Source organism: Rhea americana, unplaced genomic scaffold (genome assembly GCF_003343005.1).
Source record: "Rhea americana isolate MKP2758 unplaced genomic scaffold, rheAme1 scaffold_112, whole genome shotgun sequence".
In the NCBI taxonomy this organism is placed as follows: Eukaryota; Metazoa; Chordata; class Aves; order Rheiformes; family Rheidae; genus Rhea; species Rhea americana.
In genome coordinates, this window is record NW_028185173.1 from 2852688 (window position 1) to 2874987 (window position 22300).

The window sequence follows — 22300 nt, forward strand, 5'->3', positions numbered from 1 at the left end:
AACACAGTTAAAACATTTATGTACAAGGCAGGCAAATCTTTTTATGATATGGTTAAGGAGATAATGTAATTGTTATTATTTTTAAAAATAAATAATTATATATTCATATTTATATGTCAARGAATACCATCAGATAATTACAGTTTTTTCAGTGACACTATGGAGTGCACTAGCTGAGTAACTGGAAAGTTCTTCACAGTGCTCCTTCCAGCAGATGAAGGATATCTCTTCTAATCTCACAAATAAAAGCAATATCCATCCTTTAAAACAAACAGATACCAATTTCCTGCAATTATATAAAATAATCATCCCTATACTCAATCATTTTTTGCAAACAGAAAATTATAAAGCCAAATAGTTTTACAACAATATTGGGGATTTTTTAAAGATGAAATTACATGCTAATAAACCCTCAGTTCTTTGATGGTCACATAGATTTGTAGCTTTAAGTTGTTCAGAAGAGTTAAATCTCTATTGGCTAAAATGGCACCATAGTAAAATATTAAATGCACTGTCCATCTAAAAAGAAAGGCATCTACTGTTTATTTAACAGGTTTTGCTAGAAATCAGTGATCACTGATCACTGATTAACACTTACACAGATAATCACTGATGGACAATATGTCAGAAATAGGTGGAAGTAGGAGGATAAGGTCTGTATATAAAATGATCTTTTGTAATTTTATTTTAAATGAAATGACATCCAAATACAGCCCAATTACATTAGCAGAGTTTTTAAAAAATGTTCAAAGCTAACAAACTTCCAGAATTAATCTATTAGATTATTAATTCTTTTTTTCAATGACTTTGATTATGAGCTCAGGCTAAATTCACCTTTTGTATTACTCAGATTCAAAAACATAATTGATCAGGTTAACAAAATAACAAAGGTCTAAATTTTCCTTTTCCAAATTTATTTAAAAGTACAAAAAAAATTAAAATGCCTTCATTAAAAAGCCACATTAACATGATTGACAGCTGTACAAATTGCTTTCTAAAACAAGCATTATGGGATGAGTGTTCAAAGCAATGTTAAAGTTTCAAAGTAGAATTTTCCCCACTGCCTTTAAGGAGACTTGTGTGGCTAAACTACAATAACAAACAGTTTGAAAGTCTACTCTTAGATTCACCAGAATAAAAATATCCAAAATAACTCTGTCTGAGAGAAAGAGAGGGCCATATTCTATAGTGTGTAATTAGACTCCAGATTCCCAGGATGTAGAATGCTGCTGAAACAGAAAGGGCTTGAGGTTCTTGATATATGTCCAAGACCTATATAGAAAATGAGTAGAAACAGATCCTGTGCTGACAAYGTGAGCAATCTATACACTGGAAAAGAACTGAGCACTGCAGAGTAAGGCAACCGAGACAAAGCAGAGCTTCATTGCAGTCCAAGGAAGGCAGAGTAAGCATTTTAAGAGGTGTTACTTCTGCTACTGTTTAAAAGCAGTAGCGGATTAGTATATGTTTAAGAGCTGTGGTTAAGAGGGCTGGAGCTGGAGACTGGTTCACACTCAGAAATCTAAAGAAAATCATTGCTGCAGTCTCTCGCAAAAGCCTTTGTTGATGCCATATTCTTGCAGTCATACAATTGCAATATAATTCTTGCAATCTAAGCTCAAAATGCCTCTACTTAGTAGACCAAGTACAGCAAACAAATACAATAAACGTAGCTTTTTCAAAATACCCAAATTTGCCTCCTGCAAGACAAAGCTCTCACTCTGGATCAAGCCTCCTTTGAAATTTTATGTGAGTGAGCGTGAATATTTTGGTCTATCAAGTCAATCATGGGTCAGTCCTGCCCTTGCAAAAGATGTAGAACTAGTACTTCATTGGGCCAATTTCTGTGCAAAAGTATGCTGACCTTAATCTAAAGTAATTTCTTTGGCATTAGTTTGGATTTTTTAAATGAAGGCACACTTCCAGTTTAGCACATAAAAATTAAAATAAAATGATCTACAGTATTTGTTTCAAGAAGTCATGAATTAACCGAAGTATTGGTGGTTCTTTGCGTATTTGCTACTCAGAAAGCCCTACTCACCCCATTTGACACGTTTACTATTACAATTTAGCCTTCCCAGTACTGAGAATTTCTAGGTTATTCATAGAAATATATGAAAGCTGGGGAAAGAGTAACAACAGATGCGCCACAGTGTTGCATAAGCTCATGCTTAAAAATACTAGAAACTAGCTGTGCTCTGATCATTCTTTGGCTTGAAGCGGAGGCATTCTTGGATAGATCAGTTTTTCCATTTGTTCGAATCCCAGGCCAGGAACCAGCCTGTGAACGTAGGGGGTTCGTAGCCTTGCTTCACTATGACAAGGGGTGTCCCCTTATCTCTTCCAGAAGGATCTGTTTCAATATAGCGCTTGGCTAAAAAGAGAAAGGAAATAAAACATGCAAAATATTAGTTCATTCCTGTGGTATAAAAAATACATTAACAGCCCTAGTAAAAGAACTCAGGGCTATTATAAGAAAGTATTCAATTAAATTATTTCAAAGGCAATGAAATGATCAAGTAATTGCTGCTTTCTCCCAGCTACCAGTGAAAGAATTTTCACAAGATTAAAACAGAGTGATCATTACTCTGATCATTTCCTTCCCATAGAGCAGCGCTTTGGCTCCGGAGCAGGAGAAAGCATTTGCTGGTGCTGTGCAAATGCGCAAGCTTCGTTCCCAGTTCTCCATGTGAGACCCTCAGAACTGTACTCAGTATCGTTTCCCTCAATATCGCAATGGGACATCAGTATGTATCAGTAAATAGAAAAAGAACCAGGTAACCTTAGCTCTACTGGGAAATGTCTGCAAGCGTTTTCAGCAGGAACTTTGTTGTGACAATTCAGCTTTGTGAAACTGCACCTGAGATGACRTGATTTTTTTCAGAGGTGCATTCCAAATAAGTTGTCTTGATTTGTTCTGGGATAGGAATTTCTTCCTCCAAATTTAGCTGAGTACAGGGTAACAATGTAAGGACTTGAAGATTTGTCAGCATTCCGTTGACTATAAACATTAGTGTAGGGTACAGCTCAGTAAATATCTCCATTTGAAACTCCTACGTTTTTTTCATGGAGCTCTCCTATATACTCTCTAAAAAGCCCTGTAGCCTAGTAATGCTACATAGATTAATTCTACTCTTCATAAACTTACAGATAAGAAACATAACATGAGTTTTAAATCACTTTTAAAGCAGAAAATAATATTCTGTAGGGTTAAATCCTAATAAGCTCAATAGCCCTTTTAAACAGCACTGTTAACACAACTATTTTTTCTATATCATCTTTTTCATTCATTTAAGTATTATTGATGCTACTTCATTCGGAATTAGTCAAATTGATTTTCTTACCAGATTTAACAGATTCTTGTCGCTCAGTTTCATTAGCATCTTTTCCAATCCAGACGAAAACCTGCAAATAAATTGTTATGAGGATTTTATGTACAGCAGGTAAAATCCAAAACAGTTCATTTCATTAGGAGAAAGAACATGCACTATGAAAAGAGATACACAGGTCTCACATACCACCTGTATTTCTTTTCCCTTGCTGTAGCTCTGTACTCTGAAATCTCACTCTCTTGACACTGCAAGGTCTGACTTTAAGCATTCTGATACAAGGAACCCTACTTGACTTTTCCATGGATGTCTTTTACGAATTGGCAAGCAAATTACTCTTTAGGTGCAGACAAAAATGCAAAACAGGAGCTGTCCCCGGCTTGAATTCTGCTTAGACATTCACACTTGTGCACTGTGGCAGATGCTACTCCGGGTACCTGCTACATTCCCCACTGAACAACCCAACATCCAGAGTCTAAATCAGCAATCTCCAGATTTTTTTTTTTTTCTGTAGAGAATACTTTTAGAAATGAACTACATTTCCAGGGTTCCTTTCATCCTGAACCAGGACATCTCAACCACTTCTACGCATCTCTTAATAGTACCCTCCCCCTTCTCTCCTTCACACATGGACTTGGACATTCCTTCTTGTTTCCAGAAATCTCAGCCTGTTTTTCCATAGGCTGAAGAAGACAAGCAAAACATGGAAGCCATGGCCATCTCCCCCTTTCACTTCAACAGGTGGAGGAATGGGAGAAAAATTATACTGTTAGAAACAGGCATGCTCTCCGCACTCCCAGTAAGTTTTCCTGTCATCTGAAAAGCTCTCAACATTTTCAGTGAACCTAGGAAAATGACGGAGACAATATCTGTCATCCTCCAGTCAGGTCTTCTGAAGAAATCAGAGTAAGGGTCCCTCCTCTGGTAAGTTTTTTGCTAGATGCTCCTACATTGATTTTGTGGCTTCTAAATAGCATCTGTGAAATAACTTTCTTTTTAAAAATTAATAAATTTTAGTGATAAAGTCAGGAACATTATTGCGAGCCTCTCAGAACACTGCTGGGGCTTATACTCTTACAGCTTTCTTTGGTTTTAATGGTAAGTGCCTGCTGTGATCTCATAACTGGAAATTCAACCGTGTATGTTCACACTAGCRAATCGTATAGCACAAGAGAAAATATAGCTCCCTCTGATATAATTTAAAGAAAACAAGATCTCTTCCATTCTCACAAACATGACTTTTTCCTGCCGTCTTACATTCTAGGTGGCTGTTAGGAACAAATTTTTATTACCACAGAAAGCAGTGGTAAACTGCACAGCTTACCTGTTCCCAAGCATCCAGCAACATGACATCATCTTCAGCCAAATCATCCTGAGTGAATTCCCCTGGGACTTCCTCAATCTAAAAGGGATGTCAAAAACTTTTTTTAAATGGTCTGCCAAGATATTCTAATTTTGGAAAGAGCAAAGATTTTTTTAAAGGGATAAGTCTATAAGATGCCATGCAATTCTTTTTGTTCCTGTAGGGTCATGCCTCAACTTTATTTGATAAATGTGTGAAGAATATTACACTGAGAGGAAACAAATCACATAACTGCATGTCCTATAAAATAAACTCTCAGTTTGTTAGAGTTGATAGGATATCCTCAGGAGAGGCATAGGTTTAYATTGTACTTGTGACTCTTGTAAATTGGGACTAAGGGCTGCTAGAAGAAAGGGACAGGGAAATTTCCATACAGTGACTGGTACCAAACAAACTAAATCAATCCTAAACCTGGTATATTCAATGTGGCTTAGATTTATTAATAAGGAAAAGAAACTGCTTGTATGTGCAGTGGATGAGCTCAGGGGTGAAATGCATATCCAAGCAAACCTTCCATTGACTTGAAAATGYGACATTCTACTTGACTAAGCCATTGAGGACTGGTCCCCAAAGGAAAGGCAAATTGCTAACTTCTTCCAGTCATTTAGAGTTAAGTAGGAAAGCAGTTCAATCTTCTGTATCAACAAGAGAGATAATAATTTAGCTAGTGGCCAGCCTGCTACCTTTAAAGGGGATTCAAGGGTTGGGCTTGGTCATGTGTGAAAGGGCCTGTAAGCCCTTTATGGTGCACAGGACATGCTCCTTTCCCCACTCCCCTGGCCTTCTTATGGTGCCTAGAAGCTCAGAGTGATCTGATCTGCTTATTTTTCAGGTGAGTGCTAACAGTAATGGTTCTGTTACTAGGGAGATCCTAGGGGAGATAGGAAATTTCACAGAAGTTGGAAGGAATTTGAAACAAAAAGCAAACAGTCCATAGCCCCCAGCAGAYTATTATGGAGAAGCTGGTTCCTATTATTGTATTTTATGAGAGTGTTTTAGAAGCTTGCTAGAGGAATACACGTCCCTGCTTCTCTCATAAGATTTTAAAATCCTTATTAAAGGATCTTGTTTGTTTTATCCTTCTCCAAATGAATGGGCTGTTCCTTAAGGAAACTGCGGAGATGGTGGGCAGCTATGTTCCCTGCCTAAGGACTAGGGCATCCTTGCCAGACAGTGTCACAGTCTTGCCTTTTTGAGCACAGTAAGTAATTAAGCCTGATTCAGTCAGGCAGCACTGGGTATTTCTGCTAAGGAAATAAGTCTTCCCACCTCCTTGATCACAGGCCAACGCCGTGGAGACACAATTACTGGCCTTAAATCTCTACGGAAAATTTCAGGCTGCTAGGGATTTCTGGCAAGGTCTCAGGACGCATATCTTTTCCTCTCTACCACTATCAAACCTGTAGGGGGCAAGGCATTGACCTGCACTTTCTCAGAGAAATGACAGCAGTCTGGCAATGCTCTGCAAGAACGCAATTGTTTTTGATGGGGAAAAAGCCTTGTCTTCTTGCATCTGTAAGCCTCTAGTCCCATGCTGGGAACAGACTCTTCCTGCTAACATCTCCAGTATTTATTCTTCTGTCTGTTCTTTACACTTGGACTGTTTCAGAGCACCTTAACTATCTAGCTCTTGCCAAGCACTGCTAACCACACAAAGAAAAACCAGATCTCCAAAATTGTTTAATGTTTATTGATTCCCAAGCTAAAGCATACTGGAAACTGTATATTTAAATAGAAGAGAAAGGATCCTTTATATACTTACAACAAATCTGCCAGTCTTATTAGAGCAGCCATATAGACGAGGTGGATGATCTTCAGCCTTTGTCAAGAGTTGTGAAGAGGTCTGGTATGTTTTTTTACCTCCAAGTGTCTTCCAGAATTCCTCTGAAATATGCAATATATAATTTACTCAGCAGTGACTTTTGCATTTTATGTTTTAGCTTCTTACAACACTATTCCAAGAATCCCCCAGAAATGACTTGTTTTCTCAAAAATGAGTGCTTTTTCTTACAGTTCTTCCTGCAGTTGGTCAATAAAAATAAAGATACTTGCTCCCCTTCTAGTCTTTGAGGGTTGAAAAAAAGACTACATTCCACTGTAGTTCCTGCTACAGCCCTACAGACTTCCAGGGGATTGCACTGTGCGTGCAGTAGCCAATTCTAGACAGATCTTCACAGAAAAATCTGAAGTTAGATTTTCAAAGGGAGGGAGTGAACATATGGTTCTGCCTACAAAATACATGACTGCAGAAAAAAGTTAGGCCTTATTTCCATAGAGCACTGTGTATTCTCAGCTGCCTATTAGCAAGCATGTGGCCTCATACTAACCCGGTTCCTGGCCTTCATTAATCTTAGCAGTCTGGCATTTAAGAACACTGGCAATGTATTGAGCTCCTTGTTCCTCTTCTTTGTTTGCTCCTTTTCCTACCCAGGTGTAGCCAGAGTTGTTTGGCAGTTTCAGAACAAAGACATCATTGGAGTTCAGTGACACTGCATCAACATCAACCTAGATCAAAAATAAGATTATTTTATTCTTCATATTTTCAAATAACATGATCTCTATTTTGCGCGCTGATATAAAATGTGTAGATAGATTTTAATTTGCTGTGCTTTTTCTGCAGTGTGTCATAAGATTTATACTGTTATGAAGTAGAGATTTAACCTGAAATAGAGAAGTGACTGGAAGGACAGAACTTGGGACTATCTTGAAGTAGGAATGACTGTCCCGTAAGGGTCATTTTTTTGCCTATTCATTGTCAGCTGATTATCCACTAAGCATTTACTAACAGTTTTCTCTGAAATATGTAGATTGGCTGTAGTCAGCTATGGCATATTCACTTTGAGTTTGTTAGATAGGCTAGTCATACAGAGCAGTTGATTTGACGTGGAATTCTGTGCTCCTATTAACTACAGTTGGTAGGAACAGATGTTGACTACTTGAAAGGATTAACTGGAGGGGAAGAAGGAGAAGGAGCAGCTACACTATTATCCAAAGAAATATTTGTCCTTACCTCCGCAATCCTGGTGGTGGATGTCAGGTTCCTGCGGATCTGGAAAAGTCGTGTTGGGGGAGCTGGTTTCTGACCTTCCTTCTTTGATGTCCCATCCTTGTAGATAACGAGTGGTTTATTTTTGAACAAGCTCAATAAATGTGCAGGCTCTTTGCCTTGGCTGACTCGGATCTGCATATGTATGAAGAAATGCAATTCAAGAAACAAAAACGACCATGAGAATTATTTTTGGTCTTCAYTGAATAGCATAGGGAGTGTTAGCAATAATGGTAAGTATGTTAGCGAGAATTAGAAGTGGTAGAATGAGAAGATTTAAAAATACAATTCCAGAGACATTAAAGTTATTGAATTGCTGAGATTTTTTGTCAATCATGCTAACACAAAGACATCATTCAGATTTGTAACACAGTGTTTAGCTGATTAAAATGGCTGCTATCTTCTGTAATAAGAACATTCTTCTTTTTCAAAAGAATTGTCATTTTGTGGAGTTTTATAGAGTCACTTAACTCCCCTGAAAAACTAGTTTGGAAGTTCAGAAGCTCAGTATTTAAGCAGAAGAGAATGGTTATTTATAATATGCATTATTTATCTGCAAGAGGATGAAAATGATGAGCAAAAATCTATCTTGCAGTGGATAACACAGATGACAAAAATAAACTTCCATTGCAGATACAAAAGACATTACTGCAATTTCAAAGAACATTGAACTATGAAGTATGGCTATTTTCAGGTTAATTTACTGTAAAAGTTGTATATATCTATTTATTTTTCACTTATAACAGTATCCTCTACATTTTCATTCTAAAGGAAACAAAAAAGGTGACAGCTGAAGGCTAAGCTGCACATAGTTTTTTTTCTATTCAGCTTCTCCTTGCTTTATACAAAGAGAAGTGACTTACATTGTTCATGGGATGAAGGATAAATGAAGAACTGAAGGGAAAAACTCAAGAAAAAAAAAGTGAAAGGAATAAAAAGGGGAACTGCCTACCAGGAATGCCATGGAAAGCAGTGCTGTAGGAAGAAAGAATGTGTTCCTCTGAGGTGTCCTACTCACATTTTGTGCAAAACAAATAGGTTAGCTGGCAKGGTCTGGCCACTAGCAGGTCTGAATTCAGCCAGCAACTGCAAAGCCCTGGGGTGTGAGTGTGATCTCCCGCCTGTGCCGTGGAGCCCTCACTCCCACCCAGCTCCCCAGTGCTAGGGAGTCCTTGGCCCCACTGCACCGGCCAAGCCTGAGGGCTGAGATTCTCACACTTCTCTTAGCTCATCCTAAATGTTAATCCCAGAAAGAAATGGAAAAAAGAGGAAAGTGGCATGCGGCTTATCCTGCTGAAGGAGGGCTCACTGATCCTGACCCCAGCCCAGTGTCACTATCCAGCAGCAGCTGAAAAAGGCACTACCCTGCAGTGCCTTCTCGCAGGATGATAGGCAAGGCAAGGCAAGGCAAGGCAAGGCCGCTCCAGCTCAGGAGCCTGACACATCACATCACCTCTCTGAGATGCTAGCAGGAGCACATGGAAGAGTTGTACTGGAATACTGTGCAGCTGAGGATGACTGGGAAACACGATGTTTGTACTGGGCAGCAAAAGCAGATGCTTTTAGTTATCTCACAGCCCGATATACTGATAAAATCACCTGATAAGGATAYCCTAGCACATGCACATTCATAGATGTCAAATTGCAGCAGGATTTTACAAATTCAAAATGAAAAAAAAAATCTAATGCAGGGAAGAAAATGCTGAGGGGAACATCTTTTTGCAAAACAAATATTGAAACTTTTTAACAGTGATTTGTACTGTAGTGCCCTCTAGTGACTAAATAAATCAGTACATTTTAAACCTTTTAAATAAGGATGATCCAGATGTTAAGTATAGGTAATACATTCAAAGTATTCATGCATATGCATATAATTTCACATAATATACATATATATACTTGTTTAACTTCATTTCAGATTAAAAGATTATTTTAAGTATGTTCATTGCAGTGACATRGATCTCTTTCAGCTTTAATAAAACATTTTAAGTATGTGATTATTCCAGCTGTTAGTAGTAATATTATTAAATAATATTATTACTGTAGTGTTAGTATTGGCCTTAGGTATGAGGCAGGACCCTACTGTGCTCAACTCTGTCCGAAAATAGAAAATGGACATAGGCCCTGGTAGGATGCACCCACAACTGCTGAGGGAGCTGGTTGATGGCATTGAGAGGCCACTGTCAATTATCTTTGAAAGCTCATGGTGCTCAGGAGAGGTTTCTGATGACTGGAAGAGAGAATATGTCACCCTTAGCTTTGAGAAGAGCAAGGAGGAAGATCCAGGGAACTACAGCCTGGTCAGTCTCATCTCAATCTTTGGGAAGGTGATGAAGCAAGTAACCCTGGAAACCATTTCCAAACACACAGGGAAAAAAAAGTGATTAGCAGTAGTTAGTGCGGATTTAGAGATGAAATTGTGCTTAAGCAATCTGATAGACTTACATGATAAGATGACTAGCTTAGGGGATGAGGGAAGAGCTGTGGATGTTGTTTACTTTGACTTTAGTAGGGCTTTTGACACTGTCTCCCATAACAACCTCATAAACAAGCTGAAGTACAGGCTAAATAAGTGATCAGTGAGGTGGACAGAAAACTGTCTGAACTGCTGGGCTCAGAAGGAGATGATCAGCAACATGAGGTCCAGCTGGAGGCCTGTCACTTGTGGTTTCTCCTAGGAGTTGATACTGGGCCCAGGGCTGTTTAGTATCTTCATTAGTACCTGGACAATAGGATGGAACGYACCCTCAGCAAGTTTGAAGATGATACAAAACTGGGAGGAGTAGCAGATATACCAGATGCTATTCAGAGAGACCTCAACAGGCTAGAGAAATAGTCCGAGAGGAACCTTACGAAGTTCATCAAAGGGAAGTGCAGAGTCCTGTATTTGGGGAGAAATAAGGCTGGAGGCCAACCACCTGGAGAGCAGCTTTGTAGCAAAGGAACCTGGGAGCACGAGTGAACAAGCTGAACGTGGGTCAGCCATGCACTCCCGTGGCAGAAAAGGCTAATGGTATCCTAGCCTGCATTAGAAAAAAATATTGTCAAGAGGACAAGTGATACTTCTCATCTCCTCAGCACTAGTGAGGACACACCTGCAGTGTTGGTGTGAAGGCTCCAGGTCTAGGCTCCCTGGTGTAAGAAAGATGTGGACTTGCAAAAGCGAGTCCAGCAAAGGGCCACTAAGATGATGAAGGGACTGGAGCATCTCTCATATGAGAGGCTGAGAGAGCTGGGACTTTTTACCTGGAGAAGAGAAGGCTCAGGGGGGATCTTATCAATGTGGATAAACATCTGATGGATGAAGTAAAAAGGGCAGAGCCAGACTCTTCTCATTAGTGTCCAGTGGCAGGACAAGAGGCAATGGGCACAAATTGAAACACAGGAAATTCCATCACTGGGAGAGTGAAAATGTCTCTCCATTTTAGCTAGAAGCAAGGCTTCTCTAGCCTAATCACTTCAGCTTCTTATATAATCAAAAGGGGTAGACACAGAGCTGCTCATACAGGGCTATTGCCCCATCAGACACCCAGTTTASAGTGAATTACCCCCAGGAGATTCTTATCCTTCAGCCTCCACTAGTTAYATGCAGCATCTGTAAAGGTAGGAAGGACTAAACCCCCAGTTTATAGACAGTAGAAAGAAAAGAAAGGCAGTTTTAAAATGTGAAGTATCTATGCTCTTTTAAACATCTGCTTTCAAATAGGATGATTCAAGTGGGAAATGCCTGTTGAGAAAAGGAGTTTGTGGTGCTTAGCTTGATACAGGCATCTAAAGACATCTGCACCTGCAATTACCCACATAGTTGCATGCAYACATGCAACATATGACTGTGCTTCAGGCATTAGGAAAAAGGGCAAAACGCTTGACTTAAAAAGGACTTCTTTCTGTCATAAAATAACCTCTACTGTAGCAAATGGGAAAAATAAGAGGCACAGAAGACAAACCCTTTCACAAAGGGCTATGAATAAGTTTTTATTTATTTGAGCAAAAGTGGGACAAGTCTTCCAAATAGAAAAGGCTAGCAAGTTAGGTAAATCCTAAATTGAACCTTGAAGTTAGTCTGCATTAATATGTGAGGGGGAAAAAAAGGGTAAAGATTGTTAATAATAGCTAAGGAAAATACAGAATTGCCTGGTTRAGCTTGTAGATATATACATGGTGGTTTGCAAAGTAATTTTCGTTTTCCAAAGATTACTGACTACAAGAAAGGCATTATAAGATAAATACAAGGCAAATACAATACAAGCTGTATGAAGAAAAGACAATAGCTGCAGAAAATAAATTATTTTTATTCCAAGTGAACTCAAATAACAGACAGTTTGGTTTTACCTCATAAAATGTGGATGGCAAGAAGATTGTATGAACACAAGTTTGTTCATTTTTTCTTTTAACAAAGCAGATATATCTGTTTTCTGCAATTAAGCAAAGTGGCATGGAGTGCTTAAAGATTAGATATAATTTCCTAAGAAAATTTAATAGTATGGGCACCAGCATAAGGTGAGCTAGGAGGTAAATTTACAGTGCTCCATGTTAACTTCCATGCCATTAATCTGTAGTAAAATGAAAATAATTTCAGGTAGCTCACTCACTGAGGAAAGAAAGTTAAAACATTTCACTACATGATAAATGCAGGCACAGGAGTTGCCATGAGCAGCTGATACTCCCAATATTCAAAAGCTATCTCCTCCTTTCRGTTCCCATTATTTTTGCATCTATACCATATGCTGTATTTGTTCAATTTCATCTGAAAGATACTAACCTGCACAGCCTGACCATTCAATAACCGATCAAGCTGAACAGTTAGAAATGCAGATGCAGCCAGTTCATCTTTTGTAGTCTGAGCTCCTTGCCTGAGAAAGAGGAGGAAAAAAAAAACAAACCAACCAACCAATGGTTAAACCCAGTTTCAGAATGATCCAGAGCTTGTAGAGAAATACATATATATATATATATATACATATATATATATATATGTATACACACACACACATAGATGTATATACACACACACACACTAAATCTAATCTTAAATTTTATACAAGATTCTGTTGTTTTCCATGGGAGATAAAATCACTCTAGGAAAATATCCACATGCTGGAGATCTGTGCAAAGCAGATCAGACATACCATGTGTAGATGATCTGCCCTTTAGGGTAAGTATAGAGGATAATGTAGCAGTCACCCCCATAGAACTGCCCATATGTCTCAGGCTCTACAGGAACCCTGCCGGTGTCTTCCACGCGCCAGATCTAGAAAAACAGAGGAATCACTAGAAAAAGCTGAACTTCATCTCGAGACACTGAAAGAAGCAATTTACTGTGTTGTCCCTYGAACAACATTTGGTTTTGTTCTGAAACGTTACAGAATAAAACCAAGAAAGTTTCTCCATGAAGCTGGTAGGTACACTCTACGGCCACTGCAGAATACTTCTTTGTCTTGATGCCATATGACCATTTCATAATGCCACATTTCACCTTCTTTCTTAATATCTCAAACATGAGTGGCACAACATTATGATCATCATAGAACTATATATCATATGGTAAAGGTACATCACAGACAGATAACACTGATCTGCAGATTTCTTTCTATTTGATGCAGTACAGCCTGGGTCAGTTATCATCTGCTCTCCAAAAAACACACTGCTAAAATTATATAAAAGGAATGATTTAGATCTCAGCAGCTCTGGTCAAGTCTAGGTACCATCTGAAACATCAGGTTAGAATCCCAGAGAATATGCCAATGAAATGTAGGTATTGYTCCCTCCTCTCTTCTGCCATCCCAGCATGCAGACCAACCTGGTCCTGAACAAGCTGGTGCAATGCTGGCCTGACCCTGTAGCTCCGATATTGCTACAACGGCATACTGATAGATTTAGAACTGTGCAGTCATGGCTGGAATCACACACTACACATGATGCTACACATCTTTTTCCTCCAAATCCAGGCTAGCTAGGAGACCCACTAGAGAGAGAGTTCCTCTAGAAAGTAGATATGATAGATACATGAGGGACAAAGATACAGAATGAGTTTCTAACTCCAGGGGCAAATTTTACCATTCCAGATTTCAAGCTGATGTGAGGCAGAAGTGTTCCTTTAAAGTATTGTTTTAAAATGTATTACTTAAAAGGGGTATTACTCCTGGTCTTTGATTTGTACTGATGACTTACACCATCATTCATGAGCATCAGAGCATTTCACAAAATAGCATGACTTAGCAGACAGAGAAATTCCCTTTCCTCTTAAAAGTAGCTTTTTGGGTGGTAGGAGTACACAGTAGGCACACAACAGTTTAAGTTGCAAAACAGAAGAAAGTACAGGTGGATTACAATTTAATACAATATAAAAATTACCTCTACTTTCCCTGAACCATCATCTACCATATTATGTTTGGCRGCCATCTGTGGAGACTCATGTAACTTGGTAGCATCAAATTCAATCTGCTCAATTTTAGCCACTCTCTCTGTGACATAAACTTTTCCAAAGCCATCACTTTGATCTTTATCCTTCCAGTCTTTGAAAAACTGTTTGAAGATTGGTGTTTCACCTCCTTCTGGAAGAACTTGAATCTGAAATGAAACAAGACATATGAAACAAAAGSAAACCAAAACAGACTAATCTGGGTCTGCCTCTTTCCAAAGCATAACACACAACCTCCTTCTTCCARAGAAGGTCTCTGAAAAAAATAGTGATACCAGATACAGATATCCTCTTTGGGATAAGAGACCATGCTAGGAGAGCGCTATGATCTGCTTAGCTGGGGGGTTCTATGTATGGGATGGTACATGGATTTGGTAATATGAAAGGTGAAGCTTTAAACTGATTTGGGAGCAAGAGACAAAAGAGTCTTAATTTAAATGAACGAAAAATAATGTGTATGTTATTGACTTGTCCAATCATTTGATCTTTTCTACGCTTTCCYGGTCTTTGAACTACCTTAACAAAACCAAACTTTTCTGAATGATGTGTTAGTGAAATATTGCTTCTTATATGCCCTTAAAAATACTTTCACCAATTTAAAAACAAAGCCTTTAACAGAGCTTATTCTTTCCTGGTATCATCTCGTGAATAGACCACACCTGCGTGTTGGCAGGATAATTCATCTGCTGTATGAACTCTTCAGCGTTCTTCATGGCTGCCTTTCTCTCTTGTGGGTTAGCATCTTTGCCTGGTTAAAACAGAAGGATAACAATATGGTGGGAAATGGGAATAAGACCACTGATTCTGCAAAAGGAACTGTACAGGGAAAATCTCAGAATGAACAAGATATCCTTGAGCGACGTCTTCTTCCACATTGCTCATCTCAATCTTGCACAAAGACAAATGCTGGTCAGCATGAGTAATAAGATTCACACRAAGTCAAAACTTTGTGGCCAAAACACAGCATCTTACTTTTAACATGGTCAAGAAGAAAAAAAGAAAGATCATTTCTTTTTTACTTAACATGTGTTTCTATCAAAAAAACCCACTTATGATACCTGCTTGGTTTAAGCTATGCATCAACAAAGAACACAAGGGCAACCTTCTCTGAATTTTTCCTTGCTGGACTATAATATGTTAAATAACGCTGCTCTCCAGAACTGCCTTCCCTTCATCAGCAGCACCACTGTTACACAATCTGAGAAGATGAAACTCCTATTTAATCCAGCCATGCTGTACAATTTATTACCACCTTCTGCGGTTAATTGCTCCTTTTTCAGCTAAAGATATTAGACATCTCTGAAAGTCTCTGTGGGATAATTTTGTGTATCAGTTCTGTGTCCCAGCTCGCTGCCAATGACTATTCTCCRGAGACCTCTTAGTCTAATAAGATTGTCTGATAAGCTATTCATCACAGTCAACTTTGAATAAGACTATTAGCAAAGTAAGTCACACTCCTCAGCTTAGTGGTATGGAGATTTCCAGCAGAAATGGTGCAGCCTCCCAGTGCAAGGTGAGACTCGCAGGCTAATTCCACACTTAATTCTTGCCAACAGCAGCAAAGTGAAGATGCACAGAGGAACATGTGTGGCCATATTCAGAGGGCCTAAATTGTATATAAATGTCTGGTCTTGTTGGCTTGATTCTTCTATGAGCCAACAGGCAGGGAGTGGAAAGCAGGAGTCAGGGGCACAGGCCGTCTGAGCACAGTGCCCAAAGAATGGTCTTTTTTAAAGCAGGCTTCCCTAACTGYAAATTAAACATTTAAGCAAAATGCTTACAGTGCTTCCTGGATTGACTTCAAAAGCTTGACAACTGCACTGATTAATTATTTGCTACTGCATATGGTAAAAAGAAATGCAAATGCCATAGAATAAACAGCCACAGTCAGAGAAGAGGAGACACTCTACAACAGATGCAGTGGTAATCCTGTAACACTCCAGCCACAAGGAGTCCAGACCTAATCCCTCTGCAGCAGTCTTCTCCTGGGAAGTGCTCAGCCAAAGCAATTACACACACTCCCACGAGCATTGAGGATAGCATAGAGACATGTTTGCAGGAAAAGAAAGAAGCATCAAAGTATTTATAAGCTTACACTTTTAGTCAAAACATGAGATACAGACTGTATTAACCACTCACCTTTAAATTTAACACCTTCTGCAKCATACGGAAATGCAGTATCTACCCATTATCAATCCTTCAATTTCTAATTTTTTTTTCCCCAGAAGATAGATATTTATTGGTGATACATAAAACTTGTAAGATTCTTTATGGTTGCTTCATAATTGCCACACRCTTAAGCATTTAAGTGCCCAAAGTTACAGATGCCCCAAAATACTCAGGATACTTAGACAGGCCTCAGTCTTGAGGCCCTTACTCACATGAGCAATCCCTGTCCACTGACTACATCAAGGAAGAATTGCTCAAGTAAGAAATTGTGTGCAGGGTACTGTGTCCAGCCAGTATTAAATTCTTACTAGTGTCCAGCGGGCATGGTGTGGACTTCAGATCTGCGTTCCTTATACACCTACAATAGAAGTCATCTCTTACCTTTCCACACAAAGATCTTTCTTGCAGCGCCATGGTCCAAAATGAAGCACTCTTCAGACAAAAGCATAGACATGGAGAAGGGGTTTTCCTCTGCTACCACTGACACCTTCATGGATCCACTTGCATCTGACACCTAAGAAAGCAGTCATTTCATATTTAGATCAGCTCTGCCTTTTATAAGCAAATTATTTTCCCCTCCTCAAATTGCTACAGAAATCAGCAACTATTCTTATACAAATGACTGTATAAAATTTGTATGTTGCTGGAAAGTAAATATGGCTAATGACTTTTTCCTTTTCATTTTATGTCCAATAGAGGGAGATGTGGTGTCAATTTTAGTGATTGTTTTGGATCCCTGTGTCACAACTTTTTAAAATARGTCTTTTTTCAGCAGCTCGTTTCAACTCATTCAGTGAACACCTCACAGTTAAAAAAAATCCATATTTTCTTAAGTCCACACTATACACTTTACGGAGTTGGTGGAGCCTTAAGCATCATCTTCTACAAAGCAACCAGAACTGAAGCCAAAAGCACATTTACACATAGCACAAGACCATTTGAAATCATGATAAAATAGTCCGGCACTATTACAACTGAAATATCCRCATTTACAATCTATAGTTCTGTAATAAGAAATGGTCATATGAGAYCTGTTGCAGCATCTACTTTGTAACCTTCACCACAACTCCCAGTTTGTTCAGGGATTCCACTTCAAAATTCAAAATTCATTCCTGTATGGCTTCAGAGGCCAGCAAAAAAAGTTCTATACTATTGTGGCTTTTACTTTTCTAGTAGTCTTCATTTMCCTTCCTAATTAAATTTTCATATTAATTTTAAATGTCTTTTTACCCTATGTTSTGTATTATGGAAACACAAGATGGAAATTACACTGCATATTGAAAATAAAAATAAACGCCTACTTTGAGGACTTGCTATAAGCCTCTCTCCTGACTTTGACACTCACTGTTATATTGCAGCACATACAGAATTTTGTTCATAGAATTCTGTTAGCAGGATTTGTGAACTTAAAGGAATTTACTAGATATCCACAAAATGTTCTGAGATTTCTTATGATTCAAAATTCACCGCAAGCACTTTATATTTCCTTATATAGTTAGCTTTACATATATCACTATATTTCTAAATTATTGTCTTTTTACAACTGCCCTGACCATACATGCAAAACTACTACTTTTCTTTCTTTTCCTTCCCCTCCCATAAAGTAAGCCAAACACCCTGCTATGAAAGGTGAGAAACACGTGCCAGATTCTTTGGAACGATGAACGGGAACTACACGCAGGCAGCAGGCGCAAAAAGCGGCCTTGCAACATCAACGGCCTCGTGCAAGTCTCTTGTAAACCCCGAGACCACAAACTGCGGGATGCAGAGGCGCAAGCACAGGGGTGATTCACCCTCGCTCACACCTCACAGCGGCCTCGAGCTACTACAGATGGCACCCGAAAGGTCCTGGGCAGAGCCAGGAACGCTTAGTGCCGCCAGGATGTTGCCACACTGACTAAACTCTTTATCTCCGTATGGGATGCAGGAAAGCGACTTTTGTATCCTGCAACGCAACCGCTTTGCGTGAACAAAAGCACCAAATGCTGAAAATGGGGGTCCAGAACTCAGTGCTGATGAGCACGTGTAAAAAGAATACTCTTCATGAAATCTTCAGAAGAAAATAATTTTTTTTTTTGGGGGGGGAGGCACAGAGGAAAGTATTTTCTAGTTTTTCATTAAATATTCTCCCTCTTCTAGGTATGTTTTTACTCCTTTTCACTCCTTTTCTCAAAYGGGAGAATATGAAAGAAACGGTGGCTGTGACAGAAGAAGAAAACACAGAGCCGGAAATAGATTGTTGCTTCAGTTTTGTGGCTTCTTGTTAAAAACATCAGTGAAATGGAACATTTTACATTTCAATTTAAACACAGGCCTTTTTGTAAAAGGGATCACCTACAAAAACCTGCGTCTGCTTTGGGTCTGGTAACCAACAAAATGCTTTAGRTTCATGGTTATCTGTTAAATTAAGTCACAGACTATTTGTTGAATAATGCATTGAATGAATATCACAATACTCAAYAATTTATTTAAATTGTTATTGCTGACATTTTGCCAGCTTAAAGAGATATGTAGATCCTTTGACCATATTAGGAAAGAATAAGCTATTCTCACATCCTTTCTAACAGAATACCACTAATTTTTAACTACTTCCCTATCTCTATTACTTAAAGAGAACTGATTGTATAGACTTTATATATAATGTAATATATTGTTAACTATAAGAAAGAATTATGAGCCCCTTCTAAGCAAGAACAGAATCCATAGCATGATATAAGGACAAATCATAACTTCACTATATCTAATCATAAAAATCTCCCTGATTTAAATGGAATAAAAATTGTATCCATTTTGTTAATAGGCAATTTTATAACATTGGCACTGTCCTACTTATTATCAAGCCATTGAAGATGAGGAAGGAGGAAAAGACTTCTGCAAAAGAAAGGAGCATGCATTCAAGTTCTTCTGGATTTTTATTAGAAAAATATTACATAATTGTTCCTCTCTCAAATTCTGCTAAGAATAACTAAGTCATATATGACTACTAAAACCCTAATTTTTAAGGCCTAGAAGACATGAAATATAGTTTCCTGCTAGCATATTTAGTTTGTTTCCTGAGTAAATAGGACTGTAATCCAGTCAGACAGTCCAGTCGCTATTAAACAGGAGGAAAGTTTTGTTTTACTTTAACTGAGCAGTCTTGACTGATGTCTTTGAGGATCTTGTCTATGGACTGCAATCAATTAACACAATCGGAGTTTTATAACTGAAGCCAGAACTGCATATGCAAGGGCCCTAACTCAGGGAAAAAAAGAAAAATTACTTACCATATACAATTTAGCACTTCTCCTRTTCATAATATCAGCTGTCTCATCATCATCACCACCACTTTCAGGAAGCTCTGGCTTGTTTCCTAAAACCTGTAAAACAAGAGAATAATAAATTYAATGCAAAGAGAGTCTAGGTTCCAAAGTACAAATATCTAAGTATTGTCACGTGTTGTTCCAGTAATCAGTCTGGGTCATCTCTACTCATAATCAAATCTAAATCCAAACTCTTCAACGCCTTGTTCAAAAATATATAGGTAAATTTAAATTAACTGCTGTTAGTAAGCAAGGCTTCATCTGACAGTTTTTGGAATGACTATTCTTGAAATGTTTGAACATACTAAAAGTCGACAAAGTGAAACAAATGGGTTGAAGTTATCTTTAAAGATATTTCAATTGACAATAAAAACATCAGATTGTTAGCTCAAAAATAATAAAGTTGCAGATTTTTAATGTCATTTTAATGAGGAAAAAATAGATAAGTCCTCAAAAAGAATTTATGAGGTGGAAAAAACATTTTCTTGCTCCACTACTATCAATTGTAACACTGTGGTAGTTTAACATCATAGTTTTACACCATGGATAATCTTWTAACAACTTTTATTAGCAGAATATAGTAGCTCATCAAGAACATGTAATGGTAATCAGGTAGTGACTATTAGATCCTGGCTACTCACTATTAATGATAACATTTTTCCTTACTGATTCCTATATAACCAGACCCAAATGTTACAAACACAGTTTTATTGATTTCATCAGGATTATGTCCCAGAGGGGAGATGGGAGTAATTGATATGTCTGAGTAACTAAATATTAATCTCAAATACAAGGGAAGTAACAGCTTTGCTGTTGACACAGTATGCTTGCATATGGCATGGGGCTGCATGCAAAAACATTGCAAATATTTGATAACAGGGAAGCCTAACAATGCATACAGCTGCAAATAATTTGTAAGAAAAAAAAACACAGCATAAATATTTAACATAAATCAGCCATCTATGGCATATCCTGATGTGGTGAGCCTGTAAAAACACAGCACYGTGGTGAATGCAATTGTTCCAGTTTAATCTGAAATACTTTACCTRTGATTTGTGGAAACCAAGAAAGTACTGCCCTGAATCTTTAAGAAAGATATAACCAGTAGTTCTTTAATAGCCATCAGTCAGCAAGTCATGGATTTACACTATGTGGCTGTAGATTTGCTAATGTATTGGCCAACCAGGGCTATATTTTCATAGCAGAGTGCCGCACTACTACTGAATGACTAGTTGAAGACTACAGGCACATGCAGCAAACCATCACAAGTTTTCTGAAATGTTTCCTCCATTAGTTTTCACTAAACTGTAGCCTACACGCAAGCTGCAGGGTATCCAAGAAATTGCATCTGTTGCCTTTGCCATGCGTGGGTCAGAAAACTGCCAAGTAACAGGCAGTTTCTTTACCCAAACACGTACAAAACAGACTCTGAACAGAACTTTTATAGCATTGAAATATCAGTGAAGATCAAGAGGGTAAAAGACTCTTGTTAATAAAACTTCCAAAAGTCTGTAATCATGTACATRTTATTTGCTTTATTAGGTATTTTCAACAAAATCCCATTCACACTCACAAACTGATTACTGACACAGACAGAGTTTTAACTTGTCATATATAACGAATACCTGTGGCTCCACAATTATTTTACAGTTTTGTTGTAAATGTAGCTTAAGGATAGATATATATTTTTTATATATATATATATATATATATATAGTGTATATATATAAAAGCTGCCTTCATGCATAGATGGTTACAGTTGTGAAATGAACTGCCCAGAAAACAGCTGATTCTGGCTTCTGGGCAAATCTCCCCCCACACCGATTCCTAACTAGCAGCTTGTACAGGAGCTTCTCCGACCAAGTGTGCTCCAAGCCCTGTGCTTCAGCCTATGCAAGYACAAAAGAAGTGTTACTGGAAGGCTCATTTTTATAATTCCTCTGCAGTTCCTCAGAGGGGCACAGAAGGAGCCTTGAGGGTACTCCCTCTCCATTCAAAGTCAGAGTTGCTTGTAGATCCTAGCGCTTCGGTGATCTTTGTTAAAATGGGCCAAGATGTGCTTCTCCCAATAGGTAAAGAAATCCAAGACTTCTGAGGGCCAAGCATCCCGCTCAGCTGTTAGAGTAAGCCTTGAGCTGAATCACTAACAGATACACCTGTGTGCACCAGCATCAAAAACTGAAGATGACACAGTCAAAATAACATAAGGCGAGTGAAGACACCAGTCTCATGGTGTGAAGCAGTGCAGCATGAACTGTATATATCAAGTGACATGGTAYGAAATACAGTCACTATGCTTTCATATTGCTAGGAACAAATTATGTCACTCCCTGAGTAGATTATTATCTGACCGAAATTATGTTGTACAAACTTAAAAATAGGAGAGATCACAGAAACACAAATTTCGTGCTTACACAGAAGGCAATTTATGCTGAGAAAAAAAATCTTAAGTTTTTCCCTAAAGAAATTTCTTCCCCGAGAAGTCCTCTTTCCGCCTTCTACAGCAAGTTCAAATGATTTGGCTACTTCCACACATATTCTTGCATATGTTCTGGATTTTATGACAACCGATAATTTTATCAATAAGATTACAAAGTGTATATTGAACTATTGAACTGTTAACTCCTGTGCTGGAATTGGATTATATAATTGCATAAGCATATGGTTGGC

General features: G+C 38.3%; 1 protein-coding gene across 2 annotated transcripts in view; it reads right to left on the bottom strand.

Moving 5' to 3' along the window:
* Positions 1-827: 827 nt before the first annotated feature.
* Positions 828-22300, bottom strand: part of SCIN (scinderin) — a 54288-nt gene continuing 32815 nt past the window's right edge. For both annotated transcript variants that reach the window (XM_085316422.1, XM_085316415.1), the window contains exons 5-16: positions 19595-19687; positions 16710-16842; positions 14819-14907; positions 14093-14308; positions 12868-12989; positions 12501-12591; positions 7703-7873; positions 7020-7197; positions 6455-6576; positions 4654-4731; positions 3345-3405; positions 828-2374 (exon numbers count right to left, since the gene is read on the bottom strand). In XM_085316422.1, the coding sequence (XP_085172548.1) occupies positions 2241-2374; positions 3345-3405; positions 4654-4731; positions 6455-6576; positions 7020-7197; positions 7703-7873; positions 12501-12591; positions 12868-12989; positions 14093-14308; positions 14819-14907; positions 16710-16842; positions 19595-19687 (1488 nt within the window). In that variant the 3' untranslated portion in view covers positions 828-2240. The remainder of the gene's footprint in view (positions 2375-3344; positions 3406-4653; positions 4732-6454; positions 6577-7019; positions 7198-7702; positions 7874-12500; positions 12592-12867; positions 12990-14092; positions 14309-14818; positions 14908-16709; positions 16843-19594; positions 19688-22300) is intronic.